At 33.7% G+C, this 25816-nt stretch overlaps 1 protein-coding gene across 1 annotated transcript; it reads right to left on the bottom strand.

Moving 5' to 3' along the window:
• Positions 1–715: 715 nt before the first annotated feature.
• LOC127882202 (uncharacterized) lies at positions 716–8237 on the bottom strand. The gene is made up of 6 exons (XM_052430717.1): positions 8097–8237; positions 6612–6748; positions 5736–5871; positions 5182–5352; positions 1735–1816; positions 716–1380 (listed from the first exon to the last, which is right to left on the bottom strand). The coding sequence occupies exons 1-6, from the start codon at positions 8149–8151 to the stop codon at positions 795–797; spliced, it is 1167 nt and encodes a 388-aa protein (XP_052286677.1). The 5' UTR covers positions 8152–8237; the 3' UTR covers positions 716–794.
• Between the last annotated feature and the right edge of the window lie 17579 nt (positions 8238–25816).

Raw genomic sequence — 25816 nt, 5'->3', positions numbered from 1 at the left:
TACAAGCACGTGCTAATATTTGTTTAAACATTTGACGGTTTACACAGTGCATATCCTTTTTCGCAGGTCAATGCACTATTTTTAAGAGCGTCTTTTATTTTTGAAACCACGTATTTGTTGTCTCTACATTTTCGCGCACCTGTTTTTTTAAAGATATATTTTATCTTAATTTTCGGACATGATACGAAATAATTAATTGTACGGAAACTAAGAGTAATTACGGTATATGAGATATTGTTTGAAGTACACACAGTACAACGTACCAATAACATCACGCCACTTATCTTTCGATGCAATGAACATGTGTCAATTTTTGCAGTTGTAGCAACTTATATCAAATATTAATGATATGGTATAATTATGTATAAACATAAGATACAGTACGAGTGAACTTACATCTGTACAATTAACAACTATGCAATTAACATAATATGCGCAATACCGTCATTAAAGACGAATGCATATTTTCGAAACTATTTGCGATATGCAAATTAATGTCACGTACGTGCTGCTGTTCCCGTTCAAACGTGTTTCTATTGTTGCATAGGTAGAAACGATATTTTCATATATTAGTCTTAGTGCTTTTTTTGTCGTGCATGTCGTTGCAAAGGTGTTTTTTTTTGTTTTTTTCTCCATGGGGCTAGTATGTATCGCAGCGCTAAATAAGGCATAACTATAGTTATATAGGTATTGAAAATTTCAAAAATGCAAGACCAATAGGTTATATATTTATGTGCGTCACATAATATGAACACGCAAATAAATATTCCATAATTACTTTTCTCAATTTCTGTCTAAATTTTAGTGTGAGCATAATCTGTATCGTCGCATGGTGGAAGTTTTGTCTTTATCCCATGCAAAAAATCATAGCCACCTTGTTCACGATCTTTTGTGCAATTTACTCGTTCAATGGTTGCACTAACAACATGATTATAGTCTCCGATGCCGTCGTTCTTGCTCGCCAAATAAGTGGTATCGTAGTCGTTGCCCGTACGGGACATGTTATGCTCGGATCTTGCAAAGTGGTCATAGTCTCCGTGCTGGTCTGTCTTGAGTTTGTTGTAGATATTTTCCCGTTTCCTGGTATCGAATTCAGATGATACGGTATTCGTTGTGAGGTCATACTCATCGTTACCATCTTTCATACGATCATATGTTTGTTCAGTGACCTCGTTTGAATAATAATGATCAGTATCTCTATTGCCCTCATTTGGTTCATCTGCTGAGTTATAATGATCGACATTGCCTTCGACTGATTGCACGCAATATTTATTATTTTCACCTTCATTGCCATGCGATCTGATTGCTAACGTGAGTGATCCGACGGTAGAAGTGTCATTTGTGTCAGTATTCTTCCCTTTTTTGCACGCAAATGAACCTCTGAAATAGTTTTATCCGAATGTGGATACAATTAATTTTAAAATCAGTTGTTTGATTGTTCATGTATACGATTAAAAAACTTGTAACAATGTAGAAAATCTAATCTTCAAAATTAAGGGTACATGCACGTTCTAGAAAAGTATATTTATATTTAAACTATTTTTTAACGGAATTGCAAAAGCTCATATTAACAGTTATAAAAAGAATAGATGTCTTAAATGACTTATAGGGCATGGCATCATTAACATGTGTCGCGTATTTATTCATAATTTCAAATTAAGTGACATTTAAAATGTATGATTCAGTAATGTGTCATGTATACTAGCATAACATTTTATACACTATACACAATACCTTCTTCGTAGTACAATAATGACAATCACTGCTCCGACTGCGCACACTAATCCAACTGCCACACCGACACCAATATATAGAGCTGAAACAAATGTCAATATAAAATCACTGTGAAGTCGATGTATCTTATATTTTTTAGGCTTAATAATATTATTTGTAAGCCTGTAATATGTGTAATATTTGAAAGCGATGCTTCAATTGTATTGCAATATATGTCAATCCTAGTTTGGCAACTATATAAGTATAGTACAAAGTACTGGTTCTAGGCCCAGGAAACGGACTCGAGAGCATTTATATAAGCCTTAGGCTTTCGATGCAATCGAGCTAAAATAAATAGGTTTAAAGTAACTATATAAGTGTGACTTGCCATTATAGATCGACCTGATATTGATGTTTCTGAATAATGTACAATACTGTTACGATAACTTTACAATTGTTATCGCATTTGATTTGTGTTAATTGGCTGCAAATGTCTAAAACATGATGTATCATAGGCATCATTACTGATGTGGTATGATGTACACACAACATGCTTTACATTTTTAAAGTATTGTTTTTAGTGCTTAATTGGTGCTGATACTCGGTACAGTCTTAGATTATCAACCCGATATTGGGCCGATCTATATGTTTAATTCATAAGTCGTACCGTCCGTTCACGTTTGCATGGAATGATGATTTATGTGAAATTAATTGTCGAAAAACCGTCGAGTTGTGCAGTTGTAAGCATAGGCGGATCCAGGGGGGGGGGGGCGGACGCGGCGTACGCCCCCCCCCCATAAATCTCCAAAGTAAAGTCGATTCATTTGATGTTTTTCACTTAACTACATCTAAAGCACCTATTTAAACTTGTCAAAGCCTCTAAAATCACTAAAATCGTGGACCCCCAATACTATAAACTATGCATATTTTAAAGCCTTCAAAATCATTAAAGTCGTGAAGCTTCAATGGGGGCTTAGCCCCCCTGGACCCCCTAAACGATAAACTATGCATTTTTGGCATAATTAGAAGGTACTTTGATGAAAGTATATCAGGCGTGACATGCTCGAGAAGTGGTTGTCAAAGCCTTCAAAATCACTTAAATCGTTGAGCTTCTGGGGGGGCTTCGCCCCCCTGGACCCCCCAAAACTATAAACTATGCACTTTTGTTGGCATTATAAGAAGGTACTTTGATGAAAGTATATAAGGCGTGACATGCTCGAGAAGTGGTTTTCAAAGCCTCCAAAATCATCAAAATCGTGAAGCTTACGGTGGGCATCGCCCCCTGGACCCCCTAGCAGAGCTTTGCCCTGCACCCGCCAGGGGCCCTAGCGGCCCCTTTGACCCCCAGCAAATCTTTCAATATCCCCCCCCAACCAGAAATCCTGGATCCGCCCCTGGTAAGACTGTCCGTGAAATAATTGCCATGGTGAATGCTTGGACTGTTAGTATCTTATGGAGTAGTATAATCAGCGGAAAGGCCATTTATATGGGAATAAAGTTTGGAAGTATATCTACCAGTAATGGATCCGTCATGGGTTGGCGAACTTGTCGTAATTATATGTGTTGCGCTTACTGTAGAAACAGTTTCAGTTCTTGTAAATGTAGTGTAAGTTATTGGATAAGTCGCGGTAGAACAAATTTCTGTGTATTTCTTTATTCATATATGAAACGAAGCCGATACAGAATTTTAGTCTGTTAATGAAGAACAGATATTTTTGAAACTGATTGAATTCTATTTTTAACTATAATGTAGCAAATGTTGTTTACAATACGGTTAGGATTATTAAATCTGTTGCAAATTCGAACACACAGTAAAGACACATGCGAAGCATTTTTTTACTACTATGGCTGTTATTTTGATCGATTGTGCTATGAAGTATACCACTGAACTACCAATATTGACAAATATAATCTACACAATTTAAGCTCTCATGTCGATCATACATATTACACTATTATTACCGTTATTACAATTCGTTGTGGAGAATTAAAATTATTTCATTTGTATCCGAATGTTTGACAAATGAAAAGACGCCCAAATGTTAGTGTCCGAAATTTCTACACACGTTTTAAACAGGATATTTTGGTTTAAATTTCATTATTGTTAAGCGACATTTGAAAACATTCAAAATATCATAATTTAAGCTCTTGAAACCGTTTACTATAATCGGTACACATGCCAATTTACCAAACTAACGCATTCATAAGTATATTGTACAGTTACACAAACAACCCAATATTGCTGATTCTTCCTGTATTTACAGTATGATGATCTCAAATATTAACTATACAATGCTATATTTCTTAAATCTATTTGTAAAAAGAAGGGATGTAGTCGACACTTGTTCGTAATTTCATTTCAACGTTCCGCAAAAAGTTGTAACTCTGTTGCTCTGGTCTCCTTCCTACCATTGAGTAATTAAGTAATAATTAAATTGAAAGCGCTTTAATTCCCTTGTATTATTGTTTAATTTGAGTTGCTATATTATGAGGTTAAATTGTATTTACAATTATATGTATCATGAATATGGCTGTACCAAGGGTGAGGTTGAGCGCTCCAAAACCTGTTTAAACCTCTAGTGCTTTGCATTCACCGTTCCAAGGCGGTCCCCCAGCTTTATTATACACTATGTACTATGTGTGTATGTTGTTTCGTATTGTGCCGTGCTGTTTTGTCAATTGGTCACTTGCCATAAATAAAGGACCACGAACGTATGTATAATATGAATGCAAAACTGCTGGAGCAGCTGGAGTTTCACTTCTTTATATTGTTATTCGGGGCAGTAAGGTCCTCCGAAAAATAAAAGTCGCGAACAATAATTAGTTCGGTTAACAAAGAGAGTGTCCAAAAACTAAGAGTGTCCGAAAACTTTGAGGAATTGCGGTATATGAAAAATGTAAAATATAGGTTTTGCTTTTCAAGAATCACCCTTTACATTTTTTATGTAAATCACAGCAAAGTATCAAATAGTTAATAAACCATGGGAAAAATTAAATCGATGAATTCAGGAATCTCAAATTTATTGAGCAATTTAATTTACTCGCCCAACGTTCAACTGTCAAATTATTTAACATAATGTAATCTGTAGAAAGACTCAACTGTGTTGTATTTTAATGCATAAATAACAAGATGTGCTTGTGAAACACTATGTCCCCATATATTTGACCTTTGACCTTGAAGGATGCCCTTGACCTTTCACCACTGAAAAATGTTCAGCTCCACGAGATACAGCATGTCAAATATCAAGTTGCTATCTTCAATATTGCAAAAGTTATGGCCAATGTTAAAGTTTGACGCAAACAAACAAACCAACAAACAAACAAACAAACAGACAGGGCAAAAACAATATGTCCCCCAGTATAGACTGGGGGCCATAAAATGCGAATATAAAATCCATCCTTCAAATAACATTGTATGCGTACACGATATATCAGATATAAACGTAACAGATATGTCTAGAATCTTACCTTGTTGTTCGCAGGTCGCTTTTTCCCAGGATGTGTTAGAAAGGCAAGTGATTGTGGGTTTGCTAATGAAACCAGAGTCACAGTAAACATCAGCGATTGAGCCGTATGCTATATGGGAACTATTGCGTAACGTTGCATTTCCGTTTGCTATTGTAGGAGGTGGACCACATTCTGTGAAGAGAAAATGAACGGAAGGCACTTATGATACATATATAATTGATTATGCACTGAAAAATCCGATTGTGTGCATTTAGATTATTTTTTTCTTAATGAGCACGTTTATGTTGACTATTTTTTTACATGGTTTCACATCTATTCACATAGAACAACCAAGGACCCGCTGCAATGGCAAACATTGTATTTTAAATGACTTATGTACTAAATATTTAAAGTATTTACTATTGAACGTAATATAACATGTGTCTAACTATGGTGTTTACAGCTTTTATCTTCAATAAATTGCGCTTTACCTTGTATACATTCATAACAAACGTACACATGTGCTTAATGAACTTGTATTATGTGTAATAATGGTTATAATTAATATTATTTACCCCAATTGGTATAGATGCTTATCCTCGAAAAACCACCACATTTGATGCGATTGTTTCCTGGACAGGGTAACGAACATTTCTCTTCCGGCACTTCATTTGCGTTCAGGATATTACCACAAAAGCATTCCCACCAGTACTAAATGCACAAGTTATTGAAAGTTCATATTCACGCTATTCGAAAAATAGCATCAACGGTCTTTCTGGCATGTAATGACTAAGTCATTAGTTTTACTCAGCGCCTACTGAAATCAAACTGTGCATTCATAGTCCAAAAATAGATCGTTGCCTTTCAAAACCTACAAAGCTTCATAGCCAGACACGGACTGTTGTACTACAAAACCCTATGTTTTTCACTAGTATATGTTTATTTGTTCATTGTGTTAATATATATTTATATTCCAATTTTTTTTCGCGATGCGTTGAATGAGTGTATAATGCCAGTGATGGTTAAAATTATCATATTATTCATAATAGCATGCACTTTTAAAAAATAAATCATTTCGTCATCGTAAACACAACAGAAAAGTGTGTATGTTTGTATTAAACAACACATGTGTGTATCTGACAACTCATTCAGTTGTAATACGGTAAGTAAGTACTAAATCTTCATTTTCTTTAAGATGTTATTTAAATGTCCGAATTCGATCAGGGTTGCTGTGGTTCCATCCTAAGCTTTCGAAATATCAATTTTAAATTACATCAGGTTAAGCAGAGTGTCGCAATAAGGCATGAGCTTTGACAAACATTCAGTTTGTACATGTTATTCGACCGCGTAATGCGAATTCTAACAATCATGTACTATAACGTTCAAGTATAATACCCCCGCCAGGTTGACTTGCCAAATCACACAACACATATATACAAGACAAACCCGACCTCCACGCCCGCATATCTGTAGTTACTGCAACGACGTGCACAATCTCCTGGTGTGTTGTTGGTTCGTTCATCTGCCAGCGCATGTGGAAGGACACGTTTGGTAGTATTATCCATATAACACCCCAGATAAACAATACCTGCAAATAAAGTGAAAGTGCTCCTTTTTAATCAGTATATGTATCTTTTGGTCTCTACACAAACCGTACCAAACATCCGTGTATACTCAGAATACGTGTTGTGAACCGATTATATAATCTTTATGCAAACCATGTGTTATATAAAGAAAGACTTGGTAGCAAACAGTTCGTTGCTTAAATCAATACATATGATCATTGGGGCCATGGATATACATTTAGAATTATGTAACATACGTGTAAAATAAAAACTGAAGAGCAACATTCGAAACATTAAATATGGTATAAAACGCGTAAATAAGTGCAAAAAATTTACACATGTAAACAACATAATCAACATATCCATTATTTGGTACAATGCGCTGAAACTATAGGTATTACGATACAATATAAAAAATAATATACAATATATAATTTGTTGTTTTCGGTTTATAATCTAATAATAACTCCACCCTTGTTCATTGAACAACCATATTTTCCATGAGCGCAGAGTCACTCGTTATTTTCTTCTATAACCATTCGTATTATTCGACACACGAATAACAACTTATATTTCTATATAATTAATTTCAAATTTTAAATGTTGTTTTTGTCCGAGTAGTGATTTCATGAACGATAAGTAAAAATATACGCTTTACAAGTGTATTTGTTTTTTAAACCTAACGTCAATAAATCGTTGTAAAAAATCAGCACATCCGTTTACAACGGAAAAAACACTTATTGAGCTTTGAGCATTGAAATTTGTTCAGCATAAACAAATCGCGGGATCTTAAAAAGTTATATCGCTAAACAATGTAAAAGCATTACAAACTGTTTTTCTTGAGCCTGTGATAGAATATAACTTCGTGCGATTACCATACACTTGTTACAAACTGTCTTATTACGAAAAGAAATGCTTTCTGAAGTTGAAATAAAGAATAGCTTATGCATGGTTTGGTTATTCCTGATGTGTAGTCAGCATAATTATTAATAAATATATTAACCAAATTATCAGTTTATATACAGTGTTTGTACTTAGGTAAATAAGTAACGTGTTCTAAGGCCCCGCAGTGATTTTAAGATTCATCTCCAGTTTGTGAAACTGTAGTGTATTTTGTTTATGTTCATACCGAACAAAGTTAACGTTAAACGATTAAACGTTTAGCCACGTGGAATTAATATGTTGGTATAAATGTTGAATAGTTGTTTTAAGGAACATAAAAAATTATAAACTCAACATTGACTTATCTACGACATAATTATACTTTTAATCAAAGCCAAAACATCGTCACAACAAGATACTCTAGTCAATATGTTTTAGAAATCAAATCTAACAGTATGAAAATAAATGTAAATATGAAACATCTATCACCTTTCACCGTTGCGCTAGCCAGTACAAAAACCCACACACATTTGTAAAGCGACATTATTTTTCGTTCCTTACGGTCCGAAAGTTTCAACCGGACTGAATTAGGATGTTTATCATCCCAAACTGCGCGATCAACGACGTTTAACGACGCGTGTAGCTTTAAAACTTTAACTTGTGGTACAATGAGTAATATTGCATTAGACATAAAATACATTAAACGTGTCGTTTGTTTAAACTCTCTTTGGTTTTACACCCACGTTTGCTGGCAAGCGAGGCTGGTATGTACATTTTAAATAAAGTATTATACAGCTAAGCACAATATGTTTAAATTTATGCACGTACGCAACATAACATACTTGAACACATTTACTGGTATGTACATTGTTTTGAATCTCCAATTCAATGGTACGTACACCGTAGTCACAAACAGTGCAATAATAATCAAAGTACTGAAAGTACTGGTGTGACGATGCTTTTGAGAGGATGGATATAAAAGCATCAAGTTAAGTTTATCTACATCACCACAATCACCACAATTGTGTATGTTGGTACGAAAAAAAAAATTGGTACAAAAATTTTGCGAAAAAAATTTGGGTAGGAAAACAAATTTGGGTACGAAAAAATATTTGGGAACAAAAAAATTGGGACCGAAAAAAAATTGGGTACGAACAAAAAATTGGGTACGAAAAATTTTAGGTACAGAAAAAAAATTGGGGGAACGGGAAAGAAGTACCTGTGGAGAACTTGACCCACACTCGCACATTTTCGTCCCTTTCCGTCAAACATCAGGTAAGTTCCTCGAAGGCAATAGTATGAATACACATTTCGGAAGCGGTAATGCGGTCCTACCTACGCGCGTCAAAATGTAAGCGAAATATGTACACAAGTCTGTCAGGAATGATTGAATTAACGAAGAAAATCGTGTATTGATGTAAGCTTTTTGAAGAAATGTGCAGAAAATATATTAAACAAGAGCTGTGTTTGTGAAAAACAATGCCCCCTTCTGCGCAGCTTTAAAGCCTTTGACCTTGACCTTGAAGGATGACATTGACCTTTCACCAATCAAAATGTGCAGCTCTATGAGATACGCATGCACGCCAATATTGAAAAGTTATGGCCAATGTTAAAGTTTTTGGACAGACGTTTTATATTTGACATTTGACCTTGAAGGATGACCTTCACCTTCACCTTTCACAACTGAAAATGTGCAGCTTTATGAGATGCACATGTATGCCAAATATCAAGTTGCTATGTTCAATATTAAAAAAGTTATGGCCATTAAAGTTTTCGGACGGACGGACAGACTGACACACTGACTGACTGACTGACAGTTCAACTGATATAGGCCACCCTACCGGGGGCATAAAAAGCAATGGCGATATTTTTCTCAGCCACATTATTGTTAATAGTTTGATATCACAAAATGAAAGAGAAAGTAGAACTGTCAAAAATGACAACCTGTCAACGTGTTGTTTTTGCTGGCACGAGAGGGCGATTACACTCAATGAGTTCACATTTTGACCATAGGCTTTGTCAATGACCTTTATAGTATGGGTAGCTTTTATATTATTTATTGCTATCATGTAACTGCATGATTGTGTATATGTTTACAATACACAAAGCATAAATAATGATATAAATATACTGATTGAGCTTATAATAATCTGAGAACTATAGCCAGGTCAATTAAGGACTTAAAAATACAATTTTGTGTCCTGATTTCATGAAGAAATGACCATGCATGTCCTAGATTTCTAAATCAGGCACTGATTTTTCTTGTTTTAATACAGTCATAGATCAGTTGTGGCCTCTGGGTAATGACCAATTTTTGCTTACTCGTCACACCCTTAAAACTTTCCACACGTCTATAATAGCAAATCTGGATTTAGGTGATCTTCAATGGTACATTTAAACTTTAGCTCTGTTACAAGAGTGCTGGTAAAGTCCAGTCACATATTTAAATCTAGGCCATGTCAAAATCAAAGTGTCAAAGACAAATGAAAGATGCGTTCATTAATTATTGTCCAGTTGTTTACTACTGCTGTAATTTTGATATAATATGACTGATGAACATCAGGTGAGAGAAAATTCACATTATCATTGAATATCAGGTTTAGCAGCCTTTTAGATAACAAAGTATGCTAGTTTTCAATGTCGCTTCTGGGGATCAAACCCGTAGGGCTTTTAGGAAGATTCTGAAATTTTCGATCCCTCGAGAGCAACCAAACCAAAATTTAAGTCAAATATTGCCGACTCGGTTTTTTGAGTCGGTTCATGAGGGATAATGGAGCTCGATTGGAAATTGTCGGCTCTGGTACTACTTACATGTACCCCGGGTACTCTTAAGGATAATTACATGTACCCTGGGTACTCTAAGTATACTTACATGTACCCGAGGTATGGTAAATAAACGTAATTGTACTCGGTCCATATTAGACTGTACCCGAGTTGTATTCGCGCCCAAAATCCGATGTCGTAAAACGCGCAACCGATTATCTTAAACACACTTCTCTTTAAAAAAAAAACACTGCATCAACATGCTTTTTGAGTATGTGTTCCGATAATATAGAGGCCATTCTACACAAAATTGACATAACTGTGCACGTCCGAACGACATTCACTGCCCGTACCTTGGTCCGGGGCTAGCCAATGTCCCAGGAACATGCCCGACTGGTCGTGTGTATTTTGGGCGGGTTTATATGTTCTATATCAATAAACTGCGTTTTAAATAAGCTTTTCAAAGATGCAAAAATCTTAATACAGTACGATCAGATGACAATTAAATCCCAGAGTGAGTTCGGAGACAACAAACGGATCGTTTCTTGAAATAGATTCGGAACCCCCTGATTGCAATCAAAAAGAGGCCGACAATTCAGAAAATCCCCAGCGGTTTTCGTGGTAAAACACGTCAGTACCTATTTTTAAACGGAATGCCGCTAGACACGGTTTTTGATTGGTTTCCTCGTAGTGACGTGATTTCTCAATGAAAATACGTTTGAAACTAAAAGCCGGGATCGCCCAGGATCGTCCGGAATGATGAAGGTATAAAACTCGACATTAACACAAAGTAACTATAAAATTAATAGTTATTTATCAATTTTAAATAATTTAAATTTGTTGTCATTATGGAAAAGTTATTCCTTCCTTTAGACGATTAATAAATCCATTTACAGGAAGACTTTATTTAGATTAGAAGTGTTTTGACAATATTTTTTACGCAATTCAATTAGCAAAACTAATATTAATGGTCGATCCCGGTTTTAAGTAGAGATTTAACCCTGTACAATTGTTACAACTACCGTAACACGTTATTTTGCAAAGATTCACTTACCATTCCTTGTAAGACGGTAACCCGGCAATCTATGTAAAAAAGGTTTTAACGTTCATGTCGTTGTTTAAGTATGGCTTTACGGGTGGGGATGGGGGTTCCTCGGATACGAAAACAAAAGGGAAGGAGGAAAGTAAGAGAAAGTATGAGGAAATAAAAAAAAAACAAGAAAATTTCTCCAGAAATGGCGTGAAGATTACAAATAGATGTCTTAAATAGATGAATATTGAATTCAATAGCATTACTAAGGCAAGCTAATAAGAATGATTTAATTATAATTGCGCATCTCCAAGCACAAGAAAATACAAGTTGAATGATAAATATAAAGATTTTTATAATACTTGGGTCAGGGCACATGAAAGATTGGTCAGGGCTAGTAGGTTCTGCATTTACTAGCCCGAACGGGCTAGTTGAAAAAAAGTTAGTGTTAAGCCCTGATGTATATATATAATTATTACAAAAAATAGTCGACAACGTCGGATTTAGGGTTAAATTTCCCGGGTACATTTTAGTATATTTACCGTACCCGGGATACATGTAAGTATACTTAAGAGTACCCGGGGTACATGTACGTAGTACCCGAGCCGACAATGAACAATCGAGCGATACTGGAAGGTGCAACATCTCTCACGCCCCCTAGCATCGCCTGTAGCAGTATTCAATTCTCAACAGGAAAATGCTGGAGTCATTGATCACGAGGGACAAGAAAAACAATTGATTAATGTTCGAAATAAATAATTTAATTAATGACAATTCTATTATTTGAGCCAGGTCACAGGAAAAGCGCAGTCAAATCAGTATCCAATTAAATTATTTGTTATTGTCAGAAAAACGCTTTTAAGCAAACAGCTTTCAAGCGACTGCAGGCTGATCTAGATCCAAACTGGCCACAATCGCCTTAATGTCTCTTTTACTGTGACACAGTTCATTTAACTTTAAAATGATAAAAAGTACTAACACTAAGAAAGAGTATACAAACCAGTAAAGAGTTTGAAATCAATGTTGAATTTCAGGACAGCTTGGTGATCTGCAAATCCCCGATGAAATGTTGATATCGGGTATCATGGTCATTCAATAAGTCGCAAAATGCTCGAATACAATTTATAAAGCACAATGTGACTTATATTGATAACTTAAAATACCAGTAATGCAGTATGCCAGTTTTGCCGTGTCAAGTTGTTACGATCTAGAAAGTCCTTCATTCACATCGAGTATATGTCCTTCGAATTCCAACTATTGTTGTCATAAGCGGAAAATTTAGTGAATAAATAATTCATATGTCCTAAATGACAGCTTCTAAATAGCGAAACAAGCCAATTTATGCAGTAAAAAAGTTTTGAATCGAGACTCTCATGGTGGCGGCCATTGTTGAATGTTGAAACACGAACGACAACTCTGCTAGGAGAATGTTATCAATGACGAGCAATCTCTTACGCAGTGGCGAATGCAAAAGGGAAGTAACTGAAAAATCGAGTCATCTCAATCGGACTGGCTCGGTCTTTTACATAGGTCGCCATTGTGAAAAAAATTCTACGGTTATGATACCTTGGACGATGCTGTTCGCATCGTCAAAAATCACATAACGTAATCGAGTTTTGTATCATTAAGAAATTGCTGTACATTGCAACGTATTTGCATTCATTCGAACATATCTTATAATAGAAGACCATTTTTGTTTACTAGTTGTACTGTTTACTGTTTATCGTTAATAGAGTTACCAAATGTAAATATTTAAATGATATAATATGACAAGTTAAAAAAACACATTCATTTTGAAATTTTATTCCCAAATAAGTAAATGGGATTCTTTAAATAAAACGTTCTTTTGAAAATGAATAAATACATACAACAATATTTCAGAAGCAACAGACAATACAAATGTGGAACCACTTATCAAGATTACAAGAATGCTTAAAGTCACTATCACGCTCACCAATACATACGGCTACTGTATTATGCTATATAAAAACATTCGACAACAAGTAGTACCATACGATGGTTAATTACAATAGGAAGACCCTAAAAACAAGTAACATTGATGTAAAAACGTTATATTACAAGCATTCGGCAAGTTTTAAGCATCTAAATATCGTTCCACGATGTAATCTACTTTCGCTTTCGAGTCAGGATCGGATTCATTCGGACTGCGTTCATTTGCATAATTTATACAATATAAAGAAGTGAAACTCCAAGCCATTTTCTCATTTGCTAAGTTCCAATTACCCAGAATTCATTTTGATTTCACAGAATGATTATTCATGAGAGCTACGTCATGCTTCCGACGCTTACCGTATCCAATCTCGTGTTCGCCCGTAAATGTTCGGATATTTCACGGGAGATATAACTGGAATTATTTGTGGCCACAAAAAAATAAAAACGAGCTTTTTGTATCTCGTTAAATCAATTCTACCAGACAACATCTAACGTTGAAATTTTGCATTTTGCTAAAAGGAACATTAATTTTTGTATGGGTTTGCTTTATTTAACGAAATATTCGATATTTTTTAGCGTGATTGTTACTTTAATAATTTACTTTATTCGAAAAATGTTGTCTGCAACGCGCATTTTGTTTTGTTCAAAAGCTCCACTTTCAGAACTTGGTGCGCCTTACCTATTACTATTTTAAATAGATACACTTTTAAATATTCTTTAATTCTGAACCTTTGAGTCAGTTTATTTTCAACCTGGTACAATTTGCAGCTAAACATAACATGCGCGTCATGGTGAGCTTTTGTGATTTCCTGTTGTTCCTCGTGTGTCGGTTGTAATCTGCCGTCGACATTTACCTATTTAAACACTCTAGAGGGAATATTTAAATTTCAATTGACATTGGTAAGACTTGTTAAAAACATAAGGAAAAGCAACTTAATATAAGAATACTGGTGAGCACAACATATGAACACAACACATTGTCAGATCGTACAAATATTCGTAAGGGGGGCCTTTTTAAGCAATACAGTGTAAGAACAGAGAAAAACTAGTCAGTGCATAACACATAACACATTGTCAAAGACAGGGTAAAATGTCAGAGCATAATATGAACACAACACATTGTTAGGGCAGAAAAATACTGGTAAGTTTACAGTATGGAGACAACACATTGTTTTGGCAGATATACTGGTAACCGCCTAATATGAACACGACACATTAGTCTAGTAGGAAAGGTGGTCCACGGTGCATGATTGGAACCCTTTTTTTAAAAAATGCTGATGATGTTAGACAAATTTCTTGGGTAAAAGAAAATGTTTGTTCCCAAGAAAAATGTTATGCCCACGGGGTCTAAATCAAGATGGCCGCCAATATGGCCGACCAAAAACATAGGAAATGCTGTTTTTTCGCAAATGACACAAACATATATTTTCCATGATTTGGGTAAGGTTTTTGAATTTTAACCATTGGGAACATATTATTCTTATAAAACACTTAAGTTTTTTGGTGAAAAATTAAATATTGTATGAAAAAAAATGACTATATCAATGAAAAAGGAAAAAAAACTTGTTTTTGTCCTTATTACACGTTTCAAGTTGTATCTGAAAAACAGTTTATATACAATTATTATCCTAACTACATTTATACACACCTATGTGACTAAGGAATATAAAGAAATAATATTTCATGTGAAAATACAATATAAATGTGATTTGTAAGACAAGAAAAGTGGGTGGGGTAAATGACAATTATAAAGGAAAAATGCCTAATGTGCATATTGATATATTTTGAGATATACGAGGCTTGTTAACGTGTTATGTTTATGTATTTTGATCTTTTTGATGCTTTTCAGTGTATGCACATTGTTATGCCCGCGGGAGGATGGCATATAGCAGTTGAACTGTTCGTCATTACGTCCGTATGTCTGTCCATCCGTCCGAAAACTTTAACATTGGCCATAACTTTTGCAATATTTAAGATAGCAATTTGATATTTGGGATGCATGTGTATCTCATGGAACTGCACATTTTGAGTGGTGAAAGCTCAAGGTCATCCGTTAAGGTTAAAGGTCAAACAAGCAAAACCAAGTGAAGTAACAAGCTTTATAGGGGGATAATTTATATTTATTATTTGGTAGGTACAGATCATTTTCACAAGGGAAGTAATATTTTTTAATTGGATATAATAATAATTAAAAAAAGCGGCGCAGTAGGGGGCATTGTTTTTCTGACAAACACATTTCTTGTTTTTAAACATACATTTCAATTTCTCTTTATTATAATTGTAAAAATAAAGATACAAATCATTTATAAACAAAGGGTATAAAATCTCTCACAGCTCTAGTAGAATCAGGGGCTCGCGCTGGATGATTCTAAGATTTTATTCGAAAAAGCTGATGATAATCTACATTTTGTGGGGTAAACAATTATTTTTTACTCACGAAACTTATTGATCACATGGTTTCTAAAGCCAAGATGGCTTCCAAGATGGCTGCCTATGAATCTATAAAAAAACTGTGCACGAATTGCGCAAACAACATCTAATTTTGATCGTTTTGGTTAGCTTTTTAATTTAAGGAATGTATAACATATTATCAAAAAACTAAAACAATTAACTGTTTTTGATAAAATATATTACATGAATATATTATATGAAAACATGATAAAATACACGTTAAATTGATACACAAAATGGTTGTTTTTGCGTAGGATATTTTCAAGCATTACCTGAAAAGCTTTTTGGATGAAATTAACATTTGAACTGCATATATAAACCATACAGAGACTTAGGAATAAAATGATATATTATTTTATGTAAATATAATTCATGATTATTTTATACAAGAAAATAAACGTGGATGGGGCAAATGACAATCTGAAGAAAAAATGCCTAATGTGCACGTTGATATATTTTAAGATAATTTATCATGTTTAAACTTGTTATATTCATGTATATATGGATTTATTTTCGTACTGATTAGTGCATGTACATTGCATGTAATTAGAAGCTAATTCCACTAAATCACAACAGTATAGTTAATAAAAATAGGAAAACAAGATCATATAATTGTATGCACATAGCTTATGCATTAAAATCCCTCAAATGAAAAACACTGTTGTAATATGTCATTTAAATTATCCAATAAAACACATTGTTTCAAAACAACAATTGTTATTTTAAACACAAAAATTCTCCTTAAGATGTGTATTTTTTATTTTTTGGGAGGGGATGAGGGTAAAGTGTCAGTGCTGTTTACTAAAACTGAAACACTGCATAATACACAATTGCGAGACAAACTCTTAGTCTTTACTAAATTATGAATTTTCTAACTTTGTTATTGTAACGTTTACTTTCCTTTCTATGTGATTATAGGAAACATATTGCATTCAATCAAGTAAGTAGAATAAATCTAATTAAGTTGAGCAACCAAACCAGTTGGGCGTGTGTGTTTTTTGAAGTTTATGAAGTCCTTCCGCGCCTGAGGCTGAATAATGTGTGGACCCGGAGTTTGTTCCATAATTTCTACTAAATGAACTCACTAGACTGTTCTTTAGAAATCAAATAGAAAGCTAAAAATAAATTGTAAACAGCCACCAAGAGCTAGATTTATATGTGAAGTTATTGTGTATCTCGAATTTAGAAATATTTAGAAGAAACGCAAGTTTTACATTTAAATCCGAACTGGCATTATAATAATGTTCAGCAAGCGATTAACACTGTATCTTTTAATGAAGAACAACACTTAGCAAGAATATATTTAAAATTTAATTAAAGTTGTGAGACATAAAATTTGATGTTTGCTTTTATTAATCAGTCAGACCGTAAATGTGTATGCGTCGTGAGTGAAAAGCGGTCATCATGCCAGAATGGTCTAATCATGATTTTTGCGTCATACATGCACGGTTCATCGAGCGCATGTAAACGTTACCTTGTAACACAGATGCGCATCTACCACAGGGTCGATTATATGTCTAAATAATCGGACAAAGTCTTCAATCATATTTTTTTTAAACATGGATATTTTGAAATATTTATTTAATTTGTGTCTGCAAGACCCATGTTGCAGGGAATGGAAGTTGTTGAAAATGTTGCAATCTCTTGAAAGTGATTATGTTTAATAAGTTGTTTTTATTTTTATAAGATCGTGTCTAAAATTGAAAATGAGGCAATCGCATGCAATTCTACGAATATTTCTATATACATTAATGTACAAAACCATACAATAACCTTCAATATGGAAATGTGAGCAGCTTTTTTAAGTTATGACCTGGTGTAGGTTTGAACCAAAGAATCGCAACCCAGTTTAAAGCATGCGGACATTTAATCGTTATGATGAACATCACAGAAGGGAATCACTTTTTGCCTATGTGAAGAAACAAATCCAGCCAATTATATCAGTAATGACATCAAGCAGTTGCTTTCAATACATTCAAATCGTAGAATCAACTACGACATTGGTTAATTACCGACCTACAAGACATGTTTGCATTTTCCAAAAGTGCGGGAGCCAATTCCAAGGAGTTGACGCTAAGAACAGAAAACAAAAATAAGTTATTCCATAATTATACAGAACATAATACTTTCCAGTAAAATAAGCGAGTTTTAATAAACAATGCCCCCTCTCAAGGTCAAACCAAGTCAGCATCATCAATACACAATCAATAACTTAATCCCGAATATTTTGAAAATACGGTATGCATCTGTTCTTTAATAAGACTGTTTATGACAAAAACATGCTACTTCTCTCTGACACGAATAGTTTCGTACCTTATTTAAACGGTCCTTTTACGAAATGGCACGATTAAGCAATAATTGAGTAAAAAACTAAACAACATTGCAAAAATAGTTATATATAGAGTGTTAACGTCATTCTTTCAATTAAGATCAATATTAAAGCACATTTACCATATATTTCGTGTGTTTGTTTAGTGTGGGGGGAGTAGGAGCAGATTTGCCCTATAATAACGTTTAAATTCATGCACATACCTTGTGCTATATATAGTCTATTGTTAAAAAGTTGTTAATGATAATGAAAGGTTACATAAAACTAACAATTTACTCGGCCAATGAACTACGCGATTTCTGGATCATCGTGTACACCCACCGGCACAGATGTTACATGAGCATGTTTTTTTGTATTATTTACGTTATAAGAATGCCTCAGTATATCGCTTTTACGGCTTTTTAACTTGTGAGATCAAGATTGCTCAAGAAAATGAGTAAATAAGTCGCGGGAACAAATAAGCTAACTCTTGGTAACAGCATTACAATTTGTAAAAAAGAAATAAATTCTATTAAGTTCTATTAAGGTATTAATGTGAGACAGCTAGATAATCAGAACACTAGTAATTCGTTTAACGTATGTATCATGACTCTGTTACTGTATGATATGAATAGGATAGGCTCATGCATTTAAATGCTTTTCAAACTGCACGTATTCTAATTGGTCGTAACCACGAGTATATCATCTCAATCATTAGTGTAAGATATATCATTCTAAACGACTTATTAAGTTGTTCCCGTGAGTAAGCTATGTCGTTACCACCACATAGGTACTCCTTCCCGAGACTGGATAAGTCGTCCCCACAAGTTTGTTACATGTATCTCCTTCCTCGCTTTATTACTGAAGCTCATTTCTTACATTATTTCATGTATTGAAACATTTGAAGAAATATACTGATAATCGGATAGACAATGATTTGTTAAATAGTGTTAATTATCTCGAAAAATAAGCTTTACAAAACTTGCATGCTCAATTAACCACTCGAGAGTTATAGTATTTGTTATATAAGAATTCGCGTAATAAATTCCGTATTAAAATTAAGCGACATGGTTGTATAGACTGTATTTAAAAATGAGTGTCTTGTTTATGCATACAATTCAATAAACACCCGTTCGAACCAAGACGCCAGACATTGTGTAATGTTGTTTTTTCTTACCTATTATAAAGAATAAAGGTATAATCATTCTAGGCATTGTTGGTAAAACACTTTTTTCGGAATACCTGTTTGCCGAAATCGGCTCAAACATAACAAGTAGAATAAGTTGGATGATCTTAAACATGTACCACAGTTAAATTGAACATGTGTGCCTTCTCCGGTTATAAGCGCCACATCCGTAAAACGGGCTAGTCTTTTTGGAAAAAAATGCAAACATATCTAGAGGATCGACCAAAAAACACAGTTTTTGTTGACGTTACAAATTGTATATGCTAATGTAATAGATGGGTTGCAATTTCATATTTCTGTGCACTTAAAAGATGAATAGATCTTCGCTGAACCGCAAAATATTGACGGATTTTACAAATAAGGTGCCATATGTTGAAAAATAAACAAGAACACTCTACTCATCACCTTGATTTCTAAATTATAAAAAAATCCCAAACTTAGCGACACCTTTAAAGTTTAATCGGCTTGTGTGTTAAACATCGGAAAAAAGAGGCAGTGTCTGTGATCAACGACTTTCATAGTAATCCGAAAGAGTTAATGCACACCATTGTTGTGTGTGATCAGCTGGACAGGCTACGGTTGTTCAAAACTTGAAGATAAACGTCTGCTAAGATAAACTTCAGTCCCAACTCATAATTTTATTAAGCAATGCTTTTTCCAAATATTATCAAATAATTCCAGAAAACAAATTTGCTACAAATTATAATATATATTGAAGGGTTAACAAGTTAGTCACATTAATACTGTCACGGAACAATCAATGGCCGTTAATTTGTTTTTGGAGCAACTAGTCCCTGCATAATGAGCAGATAAATGCGAGATATGGCGGCACAAACTTCAAGGAAATGGTACCGGTAAATTTTGGGGAAAACAACATTTTCTTTTAATTTATGGTTGCTTACAATTTATTATAAGTTTCCTATTTGATTGTTAAAGAACAGTCTAGTGAGGTAATTTAGTAGAAGTTATGGAACCAACTCCGGGTCCACACATTATTCAGCCTCAGGCGCGGAAGGACTTCATAAACTTTAAAAAACACACGCGCACAACTGGTTTGGTTGCTAAATTTAATTAGATTTTATCTACTTACTTGATTGAATGCAATGTTTCCTATAATCACATAGAAAAGAAAGTATACGTTACAATAACAATATAGAAACTTCATAATTTAGTAATGACTAAGAGTTTGTCTCGCAATTGTGTAATATGCAGTGTTTCAGTTTTAGTATACAGCATAGACACTTTACCCTCATCCCCTCCCAAAAAATAGAAAATACACATCTTAAGCAGATTTGTGTGTGTGAAAATAACATAACAATCTTTGTTTCGAAGCAATGTGTTTTATTGGATAATGTAAATGACATCTTACAACGGTGTTTTTCATTTGAGGGATTTTAATGCATACATTATGCGCATAATATTATATTTTGTTTTCCTATTTTTATTAACAATACTGTTGTGAGTTAGTGGATTTATCTTCTAATTACATGCAATGCAATGTACTAATCAGTCCGAAAATAAATCCATATATCCGTGAACATAACAAGTTTAAAAATGATCAATTATCTTAAAATATATAAACATGCACATAAAGCATTTTTTCCTCAGATTGTCATTTGCCCCACCCACGTTTATTTTCTTGTATATAATAATCATGGATTATATTAACATAAAATAATATATCATTTTATTCCTAAGTCTCTGTATGGTTTATATGTGCAGTTGACAAGTTAATTTCATCCAAAAAGCTTTTCAGGTAATACTTGAAAATGTTATATATTTCATCAGAAACAGTTAATTGTTGTAGATATTTTTTTTTAAATAATATGTTATAAATTCCTTAAATTTAAAAGCCAACAAAAATGGTCAAAATTAGATGTTGTTTGCGCAATTCGTGCAAACACAGTATTTTGTAAATTTATGGACAGCCATCTTGGAAGCCATATTGGCTTAAGAAACCATGTGATCAATAAGTTTCGTGGGTACGAAAAAAATGTTTTACCAAAAAAAATGAACATTATCATCAACTTTTTCAAATAAAATCTAAGAATCATGCAGCCTGAGCCCCTGACTACTAGAGCTCAATGTGAGAGATTTTATACCAATAATCGATAAATGATTTTCATCTTTATTTTTACAATTATAATAAAGGGAACTTGAACTGTATGTTTGAAAACAAGAAATGTGTTTGTAAGAAACACAATGCCTCCTACTGTGCCGCTTTTTTTAAATTATTATTACATCCCTTTAAAAATATAACTTCCCTTGTGAAAATGAGCTGTACCTGCCAAATGATAAATATAAATCCCCCTTTAAAGCTTGTTACTTCCCTTGTTTTTTTTACCTTTAACCTTGAAGGATGACCTTGACCTTTCACCACTCAAAATGTGCAGCTCCATGAGAAACACATGTATGCCAAATATGAAGTTGCAATCTGCAATATTTAACAAGTTATGGCCAATGTTAAAGTTTTCGGAAAGACGGACAGACAGACGGGCGGATGGACTGACGGACAGTTCAACTGCTATATGCCATCCTACCTGGGGCATAACAATGTGCATGCACTGAATAGTTATAAAAAAGATCAAAATACATACACATAACAAGTTAACAAGCCTCGTATATCTCAAAATATTTCAATATGCACATTAGGCATTTTTTCTTTATATTTGTGATTTACCCCACCCACTTTTCTTGTCTTACAAATCACATTTATATTATAATATTCACATGAAATATTATTTATTTATATTCCTTGAAATTGTTTTCATTGATATAGTCATTTTTCATACAATGTTTAATTTTTCACCAAAAAAATATTTGTTTTATAAGAATAATATCTTCTCAATGGCTTAAATCAAAAAGCTTACCCAAATCATGGAAAATATATGTTGTTTGTGCCATTTCCGAAAAAAACCCAGCATTTTCAATGTTTTTGGTCGGCCATCTTGGCGGCCAACTTGGAATTAGATCCCTTGGGCCAATCTCTTGCACGACGGTTACATTACATTCACCTCTGTGTTGGGCTCAGAACGGACTATTGTTATGAAAACGTCTCATTCATGTCATGATCATTCTAAGCGTTCATTATTGAGGTTACAGTATACTAAACAATCTCTTGCACGACGGTTACATTGCATTCACTGCATTAAAGAAAACCATCTCATACCATGACATCTTATATCAGTCTTAATTCATTATTATAAAATTGATATGGGTTTTTTTATGTTAAGAAACCAACATACATACACACGTCGAAGCAATTCCTAACGTCACTCAATAAAAAGTTATGTTCAATAGTTACATTTGTGAAGTGCGTGGAATGATTCCATATGCGTAAATGGGCAATAAAATAGTTCCAAAGAGTTGCATTAAATCTCGCAAGCTTTTGCACGATTTATCGTACATATAAAAGTCAAATTTCTTAATTTAATGCATGCGATCTTTAATATCCAATCGAATATGCATTGAATGCCTTTGTTCGGTTTTACCTATTGTATAGGCAAAATGGCAAGCTGTGCATTTCGCAGAGTTGTATGTGAGAGCAAGGAACGACAACTCTGCGTGGAGATTGCCCGTGGGCATGAAATTTTTCTTGGGAATTTTTTTTTTCTTTTACCCAAGACAATGTAGAACATCATCAGCATATTTAAAAAAAAGGTTCCAACCATGCACCGTGGACCTCCGTTCCTACCGGACCACAACTGGTCAGAACAGAGAAAACCTGGTGTGCGCGTGGTATGAACACAACAATTTGACAGGACAGAAAAATAATGGTTTGCACAAAATATTTACACAAAACAGTGTCAGAACAGAGGCATACTGGTATAATAGTCAGCTCAAAAAAGAAAACAAAACGTGTCATATATCAACCTTTAACTATTGTTTAAGTTTAAGCTAGGAAAGCAACAATAACAGTTTACAGTCACTATGACTAAATTATGTATTATGGGCATTCCAATGCAGCCTTCATATTTCTTAGATTACAGCAAATACTATGATATACTGACTTATGAATAAATTAATACTGGGTTTATTAAAAAAACTAAATAAGTGACGTATCATGAGGCTGTTGTTTTAAAAGGTTTCTTTTTATATTTTTAAGTTTAAAAATAATCATTTGATTTGTTTGTATGCATTCTTGGTAATATGTATGTTCAGATTGTTGTGGTGACATATATAACATATATGGTTTGCATAATATTTGCTCAGTGCAAGTATTATAATTCCCTGTGCATCTAATGAAAACCAAATCAAATCCAAATGAATTGATTCGGTCAAATTACTATACATATTTATTATATTCAACTATTAATGTATCATGTATTTCACATTCTTTTAAATAGTGATTGCAAGAAATAACTTTGTATGGGAACAATCGATGAATCTATGAAACAAATAATATGTCCTGATTATGTGTAATGTAAGAACATCGCAATATTTTTGTGTGCACCAAATGACACTTTGCTATGAAAAATTAGTTTTTTCTTTTAGATCGTATGTTTTATCTATAAGGCTAAACTTCCATAAAGACAGAAAACTCCAGTGTGAACAGTTTTCGGCATTTCGTCCGTCAAGACACTTGACTGAAATAATTACGGTAACGCTTCAAGGTCTTGTGGGGGTATATTTTTTTCCACAAGAATACCTCATTCTAAGTTTATCAGTCTATCAGTCGCCAGCATTGGCTAGATTTTGATGAAAACGTGTTGATGTGCTACCCAGCGGATATTCCAAATAAAGGTGTCAGATTAACCTTTCATTTTGTGGCCAACCTAATATTTTGTAAAACTAAACTATATATGTATATAATTATTTATAAAGTACGGAAGGAATAAAAAAACTACTTGTTTAATGTTTTAATTATGTATAATTTACTGTAAAAGTATGTGTATAGTATTGTTCCCGGTTGTTTTCGAATTAAAAAAAACACATTTGTAATTACAACAGAAACTATTTACCAAAAATGTTTGTCGGTCATCGCAAGGTAGTGTATTAATTTCAGTAATATGAACATGTTTTGTGTATGATCAATGCTTGAAGCAGAGTTTAGTTTATTTTTCCATCCCACCCATAATAGTATCTACTGCATAATTAGTATAGACATATTGTTGCAGTGATAAAGTTAAGTTCGCATCATTAAAATGCAAACTACACACTGGATGTTAAAGCATCTAGTGCTGTTATTATGCGGTGACTTAATATGACCCTTTTTCAAACGAAGTATTTTCAGACAGGGTGACACTCACCAAAATGAATATCTGTACATGAACGGGAAAAAAAATTGTTTAATTACTTCAGCTCATCACTGACAACAAATAAACAATTTCATTATGTTCAACAAGAGAGCCCAGATACTCTTAAATGAGACTTTTAATCTGAATCTGTAATCCTGCAGTTGAGTTTAAATTACGGTCATGATTTAACAATGTTAAAGTATTGATTATAATTATATGTAAACTCTGGGGTTTGCGGTTTTTAGTAGAACACATATATTTCAAATACAATATTTTATGATGTATACAAAATTCGAACCGTGGACCAGGGACATAATTTCAACACTATAGGATGTCACATACCGAATATGGATCAAGCAGCTTTCATATCCGTAGAGTCATTGTATTATAAGAGTCTTATGAAAGCATAATAGCCGGGGAATGGTCATTTTGACCAAGGCTGGCAGAATACAAACACATTTACATTGATCATGTATCATAATATGATGTTATATATCGAATTAAAGGCTTCGGGCATTTAAGTGTAAGATTATATTTTTCTATTGTCTACATTTAACACGAGATCTCAGCGTCATAACAAAAGCGGACTCTATGGATACAGTTTACTTTAACAGTTAAACAAACTGAGACAGACGATCACCCAATGATCATCCATCCCATGTTTTTTTATAATCTATGTAGGGGATTTAAAATCAACTAAATAAAGTATTGAAGGATATTGAATGAGTGATCGGAAAAAATAGGATAAATTCGATGATGATAAATTGTATTGTTAACAAGTATTTCAAGATTCTATGAAATACCGATGATTCAAGATATTTGCCTACGATTATTGGACATCATAGAATACGTCATGCTTAGACAGAAAACATACAGGATGGTTAAGGAAATACAAGCTAAAATACTTGATTCTTTCTAAATTAGTTAGTATATGTCATAATTAAAGCCACATTCGATATTAAGGTAAAATATCCAATATTCTTTAATTCGACGACCGAATCTGAATCTAACAAATTCGTCAAATGAACAACAGAATCCATTTAAACTCAAGATTAAACTGGGCATTCTTATCTCAGTACCATACTACGTCACCTGCAAATTAAAAACGAATGACATTAAATGAATAACCTCGCCATATACAGAATATTTTATCGATTAAAATGGATTGTGTGGCGCTGTAATTTCCAGACAATGACCCTGTTAATTGTACTGTGGTAAGACAGAGTTTTAAACATATATCGCCTGACCACCTTTCAAAGTGTTCATGTTAATCGCAATACT

This window comes from Dreissena polymorpha, chromosome 5 (assembly GCF_020536995.1).
Source record: "Dreissena polymorpha isolate Duluth1 chromosome 5, UMN_Dpol_1.0, whole genome shotgun sequence".
Lineage (NCBI taxonomy): Eukaryota > Metazoa > Mollusca > Bivalvia > Myida > Dreissenidae > Dreissena > Dreissena polymorpha.
This window is presented reverse-complemented; position numbering and strand designations above follow the sequence as displayed.